This window comes from Corvus cornix, chromosome 12 (genome assembly GCF_000738735.6).
Source record: "Corvus cornix cornix isolate S_Up_H32 chromosome 12, ASM73873v5, whole genome shotgun sequence".
In the NCBI taxonomy this organism is placed as follows: domain Eukaryota; kingdom Metazoa; phylum Chordata; class Aves; order Passeriformes; family Corvidae; genus Corvus; species Corvus cornix.
Genome location: NC_046342.1, coordinates 5530029 through 5542285, shown reverse-complemented (window position 1 = coordinate 5542285; position 12257 = coordinate 5530029). Strand labels below are relative to the sequence as shown.

The 12257-nt window shown below is 43.3% G+C and overlaps 1 protein-coding gene across 6 annotated transcripts in view; it reads left to right on the top strand.

Moving 5' to 3' along the window:
* STAB1 (stabilin 1) overlaps positions 1-12257 on the top strand; it is a 65352-nt gene that overhangs the window by 12156 nt on the left and 40939 nt on the right. For all 6 annotated transcript variants that reach the window (XM_039558972.1, XM_039558971.1, XM_039558973.1 and 3 more), the window contains 12 exons: positions 263-399; positions 1853-1968; positions 3044-3129; positions 4168-4237; positions 5043-5138; positions 5567-5683; positions 6420-6616; positions 6814-6947; positions 8652-8779; positions 8991-9082; positions 10028-10150; positions 11583-11729. In XM_039558972.1, coding sequence (XP_039414906.1) covers positions 263-399; positions 1853-1968; positions 3044-3129; positions 4168-4237; positions 5043-5138; positions 5567-5683; positions 6420-6616; positions 6814-6947; positions 8652-8779; positions 8991-9082; positions 10028-10150; positions 11583-11729 — 1443 coding nt within the window. The remainder of the gene's footprint in view (positions 1-262; positions 400-1852; positions 1969-3043; positions 3130-4167; positions 4238-5042; positions 5139-5566; positions 5684-6419; positions 6617-6813; positions 6948-8651; positions 8780-8990; positions 9083-10027; positions 10151-11582; positions 11730-12257) is intronic.

Below are 12257 nucleotides of genomic sequence, written 5' to 3'. Positions count from 1 at the left end.
TGCAGAGGAAGGATAAGATAGCTGTGGCCTGCCCTGTTGCTTCTAGCTGAGATCCAGGTGGATCCAAGCATGCAGCACCACGGCAGGGGGGTTTAGCCCATGGGAATGTGTGGTACCTCCCAGCAGCTGCACTGGCCACTGCCCTCCCCAGTGCTATCTAACAAATGGTGCAACTTGATAAAGGTATTACAAGTTGGCAAGATAAGTGCCTAGGATAACAATTTAATCTGGGGCTATTTCCATTCTGTTTTTTCTTTTTAAGTTAAAATCCATGCGATGCAATGTCAAGACGATGTTCACCTTGAATACAGCGTGTACTTCTTGTGCTGCAGTGCCTAAAATGTTGTGTCCAAGAGGCTGGTTAAAGACCACCCAAAGATTAGGAGTAAGGGACTGCAGGTAAGGCCTATTTCCTAACTGTGTTAAGTTTTTGGCACAGCCCTGCTAGGCAGGGAGTAGTGTGTGTCTTCAGGAGAACACACACGTGGTTTTGAGCTGTAAAGGTCCAAGGAGTTTTGTTTTCAGATGGGTTTATGGCCCCTCTTATTGTTGCTTTTGTCTCCTTGCAAATCGCACAGACTTTCTGCTGGGCAGGTTCTATATACACAGAACAAATTAAATGACAATAACCTCTTAACTTGCCCTAAACAACCTGAGTTTGCTAATCCTGCTGTAGCAATTTAACAGAGGTCTGTCTAGCATAGAAACCTGTTTCAGGCACAGAATTCCTTAGTGGCTTATTAGGAAAATAATATAATGATAGTTCCCCTTGTATATCCTCCCAGCTTCCAGCAATAATCCTCTGAACTTTTTACCTTCCTAGTTCACTTTATGACAATTGCTTGTTCATGTGTTCCTTGCTCATACTCTGTTGAGTTTGGCTGGTAGGAAAAGAATGAAAGAAAACTGAATTTACTAGAAGGCTTTTGTAAAATGAAACACTATAGATTATTGTTTGTGTATGTATTCAGCAGTGAATGTTAACTGTTAATATATAGCTCCATTGTCTGCTCTTTCTGTGATTCCCTCAAAATACTTTAAAAATAGCAGTGGCAGTTTTGCAGTTTATAGCAGTTTTTGCACACACAGGAGTCAGATGGAAGCCAAAGCAGCAATGCTATTGAGACAGTTTCCAAGTTCCTTTTGGGAAGGATGTGGGGCCAAAAATAAAATGAAGTGTAAGAATAATGTGAATCTATGCAGCTTTTCTGAGTGTTATCTACTCTTTGGTGGTTGTTGGACAGACCCAAGAATAGTTTTGTACTGTGTACGTGCAGAACAAGAGGTACTGCCACCAAGGACTCACCCTGTGGGTAGAGGGAAGGGATGATGGATTGAAAAGAAGATGCTTCTGTTGGGGGATTTAAGGCATTTGTCCAAGATTTAACAGAGAATCTGTGAATAATACAGCTATTAAATCCAAATTTACTGCATCTCGATCTGGAGTCTTTAGCAAAAGACAGAAAGGGACAAGTCCTGAAAGGAGATTTTGTTCTTTCAAGCTTATTTTGGATGTGAAGTCGAATGCTGAGTCACCCTGGAAATCCTAAATTTGTTTCTGTGCTGTTTAACCCTCCAGCACCGAAGGTTTCCATCCTGATGCAAGATGCCTTCTCATGCCCAGTCCCTGACAGATTTCTTGTAACCAATCTTTGAGGTTCAAATCAATGGGCCTCTTTAGAGAGGACATACCAGGAGCAAAACCTCTCGTGTTTGTGTGCATGGAACAGGGGATGAGGGCCCTTCCTTCCCTTCAGAGCTCAGGGTGCTGCAGTGTGATCGCCTAGAAACCCTCCAGCAGGCCTGTGCTGGGCTTGTGGAGTAATCATAATCTTGGTTTGTTTTTTTTAAGATACTCTGTCAAGTTAGGAGAAAATACCCTTTCCCTGACAGGGTGCCATCACATGTGTAAGAAGGAAATTGAGGAGAGAAAGTGCTGTCCAGGATTCTGGGGTACGGAGTGCTATGGTAAGTTTTGGGGTTTTTTACTGCAACCTCTAGCTGCTGAACAGGTCAAAACAGTTTTAATAGGAGGCATTAAATATATATATAGAGAGGTGATTAATTTTCATTATTCCTTGAACACGCACAAGGTCTCTGTTATCTGTCTGGGAGCATATCTGTCTGTTCAGCACATAATCTCTTTGCTCCGGATGAGTTGAATCCCATTTAACACATAACATAACCTCCTGTGGGGGAACTTCCTTTTGTCTCTTCTATAAAAATAAACTTTTGGAAAGGGATGTTTTTGTTCCTCTTTACGAAAGTTTCCAAAGGAAGAGGAAGATCTTTCTGATATCCCTCTAGTCTGCAGCGCGTGTGCCACGTGTGCTGCTCTATAGTCTGGAGTTCAGTCAGCCACAGAAAATACTTAGCAATTCCAACCCAAGGTGAAAATAACCATCCCAAAACTCCCACTCAGATTTATGCCAAGTAATGAGAATTTGTTTTGTCTTGTCTCAAAAATCCAAAAGCAAGGCCTACTAAGCTGAACATTTCTCACACGTTTGACTGATGGAATATGGAAAGACCCCCTCCAGTTCTGCAGAAAATGGGAGACTGAGTGCTTGAGCCTGTTCTCACACTGGCTTTGAATAAGCAACTTGTTTCATCAGAGGAATCACGTGCCTAAAATGATCAGAAATAGTCCCCAGAATGTGGGGGTACCTCACTCTAAAGATGTGTGGACCATGTTTTTCTGGGCATGCTTCCAGCTCTTCATGAGGTCTGGGAGAGCTGAAAATGCTCAGTGTCTTTGCAAAGCAGGCTCCTGTCTGTCCCGAGTTCCAGAACTGCCCTCACCTCTCAGTGCTGCTGGCATCAGTGGCCCAACCTCAAAAAATGTTTCAGTGCCTTTGTTGAAATTCAGTCTTGTTGGGACTTTTCCTTAGACCTTGCACCTCTGGGCCAGTGTTAGGCGTGCTGGATCATTTGCTGGTGAACAGGCCTTTGTTTTGTGCAGCTGGAATACCCAGGAGAGAAGGAGATGGAAAGGTGCTGATTGTTCAATCTAATCTCATCTGTCCTGTCTCTTACCTGCTAGAGTGTCCAGGTGGCTCTGAAAATCCCTGCAGTGGTCATGGGACATGCTTGGATGGTATACAGCAAAATGGGACCTGCATCTGCAAGGTCAGTGCACAATTTACTCCGAGGGTGATGTGCTTTGCCAGAGGGAGTTGTTTGTGTGGTGTCTGTGCAGGTGCTCTGGGTGAAGGCTGCCCTTCTGCCTGGAAGGCCATTTGCAGCTCCTTCCATTCCAGCATCAGTGTCTGTGGTTTTCCTGCAGCATTGGTGTGGTCTGCAATAGCACTAAAACGCTATTGGTGATGGTGTGGAGTTGGGAAGAATCTCGAGGGTGAAATTAAGAAAGAATTGCATGAATTTAACCCCTGACCAGTTGAAATAATTAGTGTCACTCTGTGGCTGCAAGAAGCCCTGAGACACTTGGCTATTAATGAGCTGTACCAAGGTAGGCAGAGACTCCCTCTCTCAGGAAAAGCAGGAGAGACCAGAAAGAGAATTTAGGGCAGATATTTTTTTCCTTTTTCTTTACTGCCCAGACTTAGTACAACCAAAGCATAAACAATTCCTCCGCATTTAAATTGGATAGAGCAGTGTTTCTGAAATGTATAGGGTAATGAATCAGTGTCAGACTTGAAACTTTCCCTGATGAACTGTGTATTTTTACAGCATCCTCAATTAACAGCTCAAATCCTACCTCTTGGACTCATCTTTGAGAAAAGTTGATTTTGGACTTAAGTCAAAGACACCTTATATCAACTAAAATATATGCTGAAGGTCCCTGAGCCCTGTAAAATCAATGTAAAAAATCCCACTGGTATTAGTGAATTCCAGATTCCTTTTTCAGAGAGATATCAGGAGCCAGCTGGAACATTCCTGTCTGTCTCTAATTAGAACATTATTTCCTCAGTGCCCACCAGAGTTTCCTGGCATTGGTATGCCCTCTGTGTATCAGCTTACACTGGGATCTCCTTTCCCATGGGGGCTGGTTAGGACTGGAGCACTGAGCAGATCAGTTTTCTTCACTGTGTTGCTTCAGGTATCACAGAAAATCAAAAATGAGGAGAGAGTTTGAACTATAACCATGTGTGAAACAACAGAGTGATACAGAAAAATAATATCTGGCACATTTTGGGGCCCTTCTAGGAGCAGTACAGTGGGTATGGCTGCCAGAATTGCCGAGATGAAAATCGCTTTGGCTCAGACTGTCAGTCAGGTAAGAACAAGTCTTTGAAGTGAACCCTTCACAAAAATAACTGAAAACAAGGAAGGAGGAGGGGGAGGTTGAGTGAGGAAGGTGCTGGAGAGAGGGAAAGTGACAGAGAGCTGGCAGTGTTCAGTAGCAGGTGTCTGGGCATTTTGTCTTTGTGCCCTTCTGCACTGTCCCATTAAACAAATTATTGTCAGGCTTTCACTCAAACAGTCCATTTTTCCTATTGTAAATATCTCTCTCTCCCCCCTTATCAGGGCTATCCCACTTTCCTCTCTCTTTTTAGCCAGGCTGTTACCTACATCCCTGAAACAACCCACACTCGCTTCCCAACTGTTTTTCAGACTTCTGTAACAGCTCCACTTGTCTCCCAACTTCTTTCTTGCTGCCCTCTTCTAAAAAATGATTACACACTGTTCTGCCTCGCAGGTATGACATTTTGGGAAGTGATTTATGGGCAGTGCAGCCTGTCTGTCACAGGAGCCCTTTTTGTCTAGCTCCTGCTTCCTTGTGTCCCCACAGGTGAGATAGGTGTGATCTTGGGTTGTGCTCATATATTAAAACATGTGCCTGAAAAGCTGGTCTAGATCTTGCGTTCAGGGCTGCTCTTACCTTGTCTTCTTGAGCCCAGGACATGCAATTTACCTTCTCAAAGCTCTGACTGGCATGGCCAACTTTTAAAAGGAGCTAGTGGATTATTAGTGGGAAATCAGGATGCCAAGTCCCAGGGCAGCTGGCCAATGTGTTCCTGGAGCCCCTTGCACTGCCAGGCAGCAGAAGGGCTGAAGGTTTGTCTGGACTTCCCTTGCAGAGTGTGACTGTGTGCACGGGGAATGCAACAGCGGCGTCGCTGGGAATGGGAGCTGCACGTGCTATGGAGGCTACACGGGCCCCCGGTGTGACCAAGGTAAACACACTGCTAGCTGCAGAGGGGCTGGGAGAGCAACCTATGATATGGGCTTGGGTGCATGTGTCCCTAAAGGGGCAGGGGGACACTGGATATGTTGGGAATATAGAGGAAAGATGATTGGAGCATTGGAGATCGAGACAGAGGGAAGAGCAGGGGTCAAGATGTACCATTTCTGTATGCCTCTGTTCTTTCTCTGGAAACCAGCTAGATCCTTTCATTCAGCCTTGGGGGACCTGACTACCTAGGCTGCCAGGAGCTTAGAGCTGCTTGCACTGCTCATATCCTCTGGCTTTTGTGCCAGCTTGGGGTCCTTGGCAGAGGAAACCACATTTGCCTTTATTTCCAGGTATTCTGTAAGGTGAATTATATCTTCTGCCAGTGCCCCACATGCTCAAAGGGAAACTCTTTTTGCTGTGTGATTGCAGAGCTCCCCCTTTGCAAAGGTGTGACGTGTGAGGCCAACAGCAAGTGTGTGGTGAGGGATGGGACAGCCGTGTGTGACTGCAAGCTGGGCTACAGAAAACAGGGCAGCACTTGCCAAGGTGAGAAACTTCTCCATGACCCTAAATGGTCCTGTTGGGAAAAAATCCTATTGCACTGGTACCTGCAGAGGATTTTGATTACTGTTAACACTCTGTTCACTGCAGAGGCTTAAGAACCTATTTTTTCATGAATCCCCTTAAGATTAAGGGCTAAGCTTTTGGCTCTCCTCTCACTTGGTCATGAAAGCAAGAAGTGAATTAGAGTTGCAGGCTCCATCCAGCACTTGCTTGTAAGTATGTACTAAATAATGACAGCAGGATATTGGTGAGTCTGAACCAGTTTAAATAGTGTGTGGAATTAGAGGACTTCTTCACTGATTTCAAATTTAAATTTGTGAATTGGTTTCCTTAAAAGGAAGTTGATAAGATGCACATGATCAGCTAGCTATGGATAGCTGCTTTCACTGGCTCTTTACAGTTTTTCTGACCAAACTGCAGTTTCATGTATCCTCAGACACAATACAAATTCAGAATCAGTCCAAGCATCCTCTGTCACTCACACTTTTGTTTCTGAAGTAACATGGAAAATGTGTCATCCAAATGGCTCAGAATAAAAACCCCCAAATGTCTGCTCCCTGGAATTATTTCATTTTCCTGTGAAATTTTCGAAGTTTAATAGTACAAATTCCGTATGCTCCATTCTTTCCATGCCTTTTGCAGCCTTCTGTGCTGCACTTGAGTGCTGTTTTGAAAACAGAAGTTTGGTTCTGCTCACATCTAATCTCTTTAATTGCAGCTCAGGATCCTTGTACTCCTTCTCCATGTTCCCCCTTTGCTGCATGTAAAGCTCTTGGATCACGAGTGTATCAATGTACCTGCAAAGAAGGATTTCAAGGAGATGGAAAGATTTGCCAGCCCATCAACCCTTGTGTTGACAGCAATGGAGGCTGTCCAGAAAACTCTACAATTTGTGTTTACAGGCGTCCAGGAGAGGTAAGGGCAATAACAGCCAAGGTCTGAAAAATGGCCAGGGGAGAAGTTGTTCAAATGAACTGATGAATGTGTGGGTCAAATCTGCTCTCATCACCTCAGATTTTGCAAAGGAAAACCAGACAGCTCTTTTGTAGGATAACTAACAGGGTAAAAGATGGTACATGCAGCTCTATGATCACTGTGTTGCCTTCCCTTAGGCAACTTGTGTTTGCAAGCCTGGGATGAGTAGGAGAACTCCTTCATCCGAGTGTTTGGCACTTCCCAGCGATTGCCGGCAGTATCTTTGCGACGTGACTGCCACGTGTGAAATTAACTCTCAGGGGACTCCTAGGTAAGCCAGTTTGAAAATTGCAAATAAAGAAGCTTACTCTGCAGCTAGAATGGAAACTGGGTTTGGATGAGCTGAATTTTTAAGAAACTGCTGGTGATCTGAGGAGTATGGGCCAGAGTCACCCTTTGAGAAGAACCTGTTAGTAACAAACCCGTTGAAAGTAGAGTTTTACATCAGTAATTGTAAACTACTTTTTTTTAGAATTACTAAATTGCGTGTGGGTCACAAAATACTTTAAATCTGGGGTGGCAGAGTCTTCTGTAATATGAACTGGAGATGTAGCTCCCCAAGGTACAAGTGGTGATAGAAAGTTATTATCAGTTAATAATCAATCATTAAAAGGGAGGTGTATGACTTGTTTGCTCACATTTGCATACATTTGCTTCTGAGGGATAAGACTTTGTCTCTTCTCCCAGCCAGGCCTGTAAGCAATAAATAAATTAGAGTTGCAGAGTGACAGGGAAGGGAGAAGTTGAGTGAAGAAACACCAGACCTCACATAGTCCTTTGAAGCAAAACACCTACAAGTTGGTACCGCTTAGATGGGAAATATGGCCGGTTATAGGATCATTTTTGCATAATGGCCTCTCAAACACCAGAGAAAGCTTCACCAAGAATTGTATGTGTTTTCAAGAAAAGGTAGAGCTTCTCTGAGACACTGAAGAGGGAAAGAGCAATCCCATCTCCTTGATCCTTCCTTCTCCAATGCTGCTAAAACTATTAGCACCCACTTGCTCATTGTGTGCTCCAGGCCAGGACTGAAACACACAGTGGCCTCCCTTTCTGAAGATCTGTTAGCACAGTGCAGGACACAGTGTTCAGCGCCGTCCCTGCCTTACATATCTGTTCCCCAGCAGCTGGCACCAAGCCCTCTGAGGCTGGAGTGATGTCAAATTCTTCCCGTTGTCACATGTCTTTGCATGGCTGAAACAGAAAGAGCAGAGCTGATACTTGGACAAAGCCCAAACGGGAAAAAACATCTTTGGTAGTCTCCAAGTGATGACTACAAATCCGTGTGAACCAGGACGGAGATTTTCACATGTAGATAAACTTTTCTGGAAAAGTCATTAACTTCTCTGGGCCCCTTAGTGAGTCCCAGATGAACTGTAGCTACCTGATGTGCTTGGGCTGGCTTCTCACTGAAGCCAAGGGGTCACATAGGAGCTGTTTGATAGATTGTCACTTAGCCTGTGGGTTTAATGCCTTACCTCAGATTTTCAGATGCTGTAATGACTACAACTGACTGAATATCTAGTTAGAAAGGTCTGAATAATTATATTGTGGCAATCTGTATCCTGAACTCTAGAGCAGACAATCCTTATGTTGTTTGTATCTGAGAAAGCGTCTCCATTCTCTTTGGGTAGATACAAATTGGTTTGCCTGGCAGAAATGTGCATCTTTTTTCCTGTCACTCAGTTTAGGCAGAAGTTACTCGGCCTTTACCTGCATCCCTGGAGGTGGTCAAGAACAGGTTGGATGGGGCTCTGAGCAAACTGGTCTAGTGGAAGGTGTCCCTGCCCATGGCAGGGGGAGTTTGGGTTAGAGTTAGTGTCCCTTCCAATCCAAACCATTCTATGATTCTAAGCTCTTAGAGCTGGCATTGCTCTTCCAAGTGTAGATACTGACATGTTGTTCTACTCGCATTTGTTGAATATCTTGCAAACTGGTTTATAATGGTTTGTTATGTTTCATCCTTGTCTCATAGCTGTGTGTGTAAAGAAGGGGAGATTGGAGATGGGAGAAGTTGCTATAAAGATCTCTTGGGTGAGATAAATCAGCATAATTTGCGAGGAAGATTTACTAGGAAACTAAACGTCGCCAAGAAAATGTTTGGTAAATGCTTTTTTATTTTGCTTGGGGGATGGAGCAAACTGGGGACAGGGTAGCAGTGCCAAACTCCCTCTGCTTCCTTGTAAACAAGTAATTGTTGCTTGCACCAGGCTGATAATGTGTAGATTGAATAGTGCAGCTAACAAGAGGAATAATTACTGCTGTGGTTAAACCATTGCTGTGTAACTGCTTCACACTGCTCCTCTTTTTACAGCTTCTGGGTGCTCAATGTTGCTGACTAAATATGGGCCCTTCACAGTCTTTGTACCATCCCTTCTTCCCATTCTTGATAGAATGGAATTCAACGTAAGTTTTCTTGGTTTTAGCAAATTTTTGTCTTAAGGTTCTTTCCTGCTTGAGCTCTGCAGCCTTTATAAGCTGATTGACACAAGAGGTGAACTTTGGCAGGCACTATTTATAGAAATCATCTCTTGGGAATACTTTTCATTGTCTGGTTAAGTGGCAGTCTTTTAGAGGATGTTACATCCCTCACATTATTTTGAAGACCTCTATTTCTTTCTTCAATACTTCAATTGTTTTTTGTTTGTTTTTAATGTCAGGAAGCGTAAGACTTTCTGGCCATTCTTCTTTCAAAGCTCAAACCTCTCATGTATGACTATTCTTAAAACTTTAAATGGCTTTTTATTACCTGAGGGTGTGATATTCAAAAGGGGCCAAGTATTACGCCAAAGTATTGGAATTTTGACCAGTGGTAAAAAATAGTAACTTCTGGATCCATAGAAAATATATCAGGAGAGGCCCCCAAATTACCTAGTCGGCCTGTTCCCCCAAGGATGAGTTCCACCGAAATCAGTATTGACAGAGGATTGTTCTAAAAAACATGAATGGTGGTAAACCTAGAGAAGAAAGGAAGAAACTAAGTGTAATTTCAGCAGATTAAACCACCTACATGGTCCAGCATAGGCAAAGATTGTGTTTGGGGAGCTTCAGCATATTTTATAATCTGGACCGTGCAAGGATGATTTTTAAATTGTCCAAGTCCAATGGATTTCTGTCCAGGGGATTCCTCTAAAGTCACCTGCAGGTTAATCAGTCTCCCTCTTTGAATGTGTACACAAACATAAGGAAGAGTCTTGCCAGAGTGCTCCTTCAGTGAATCAAAATGAAGAGGAGAGCTCTTGTATGTTAAGAATTCCTCTGTGTGTGTTAGCTGGGAGAAAGTGTTCTGTAAATTAACTTTTCTAAAGAATGTGTCATTTATCTTTTTTATGTGGGCTTTCCTCCCCAAAGGACACCACTGCTGAGCAGCTGTGCAGAATGCACGTTGTTCCTGGTCTGCATTTGATAGAAGACATGATAAAAGCCAAGACTATGTGGACCTTGTCAGGACATCAGCTGACATTCACTAGCCAGGTAGGAGTCCCCTGAAGGCCTGGGTCACTGTTTTCACATAGGACAGACTGGAGCCTGAGCACGGTTTCCTTGATTGGCTTTCTTCACCAGAAAACCTTTTTTCTATGATCAAAACAGCAAGTTTCTTTGTGCAGTCTAAAGCAAGGTGGTTTAAGACCAGACACCCCAAGCAACCACACCTCCTGTCTCACAGACAACCAAGAATATGACATGTGAATGGTGTTTCTATGCTCTCTATATGCCCTGTGTTCTGGAGAAGAGACCTTTTCCCTACAGCATCAGTGGCTACAATGTCCATGTGGCTGACATGGACGAGGCAACAAAGTCTCTCTTCAGACTGCATGCTCCTGTGTAGTTTGTGTGCTTGGACACAGCCACATGCTGAATTATTTCCTCTTCTAGTTTCTCTTTTCCCCTCTTTCTATTTTATTTTCCTTAGTCCTCCTAGCAAAAAAATTTTTCCCTGTTGTGTTCTGATAAGGAAGGCTCTTTTCTTCCTTTCCCAATTGACTCACATTTTCCTGTATACACTGCTCTCTCTCCATCCTGCACCTTTCCTGCATGCTCACAGGTGGCCAAGGGGGAGAGCCCTGTGTTTCCTCTCTGAGGATCCAGCCTTGGCCTTGAGGTCTGGGTCATAATACATCAAAAGGACAAAGCACTATTGGGAGCAGGGGAATCCGAACTGAGTGTGTCAGTGCTCCTTTTAAAATTCTTTCCTGTTTGTTTACTCAGGAGTCTTTTGATCTGGGAAGTCTGCCCTCCCCTTCCTTTGTTTCAGACAGAACTCTCAGTGATGTGAACTGAAGTTTAGGGCAGGGAGGAACAATTCAAAATGCACATGGTAAAATGAAAAGCACAGGAAAGCTGTGCTTGCCTGAACTTGAATCATGGCCGCAGCACCAAGACTTGGATGCTTAGTTTGTAGGTTAACCTTGGGACACCCCCACACAGCAGGCTTCAGTGCATGGATCCATACCTTGTGATTCAGTGAGCCTGACTGCTTTGGCTTTGTTGTGAAGACTTCTTGTAGGCATAATCAGTCCATAAAAGCTGTGTTCAAAGCTGTAGTTCCAGGATTGCCTCCAAATCATTTATGTGGTGGTCAGGGCATCCTTTTGTGATCCAGAGCTGTGATCAAGCATTGCTCACAGTCAAACTTAATTCTGGAGCAGGGTGTCCCAGGTGAGGTCTTGTTTTTTCTGTAATAAGACTTAAAAGTACCACTCAGGATCAAAGTATCACCCAAACTCAAGTAGAATGGGGTGCTTGTCTTATACCCAGGCCACCTCTTAAATTTACTTTTTCGTGAGTAACTCTGGCTGTGCCTTCCCCTTGCTGATCCATAGGCAGGAAGCACTGATTTATAGTTCTATCATGGTAACACAGATGTACCACAAGGAAATAACCTATTATTATTATTATTACCCAGACATACATCAAATCTTTCCGGTACCAAGACCTGCCAGGGGAACTGTACAACATCTTGCAATCAAACCTCCCAGCAGCCAATGGCATCATACATATTGTCAACAGCCTCAGGAAAAAAACCAGCACTGACAACCTCAGAAACTCACAGGTACAAAAGCATTCATATTTCTTCTCTTTTATGGGACACCAGAATAAGCACTTTAAAAAAAATCAATTAGTCCTCCAAATCAGTGAGGCTTTTTTTAAAGGGAAAAGGCTATTTGTTTTCAGCTCTGATAAGGCCTGTTAGGTACTATTAAAATACCATTAAAAGTAGCTAATGGTATTGCATAAGCCAGATAAAAATCTTGCAATTATGCTTTTACAGTGTTTGGATGAGTAGAGAATTCTACTTTCATGAATAAAAGCACAGCAAATGAGCTCTTCTTCAGTTGTATCTTACAGAATATGTATCTTACAGGACAAGTATTGAAGAGTATTTTTCACATAAAAATCAAATGAAGATTTTCTTTAATTGGTCTGTACTGCATCTTGAAATTATAATCAAAAAGTTGTCTTTGTGTTAAAAATATTTTAAATGAGAACAAATAATCATTAGATTGTGCCCATCTCTTTGAGGTTGATGGCCTCCTGTAGATTTTTACATGCAAACCACAAGCTGGGCATCCCAGAATGT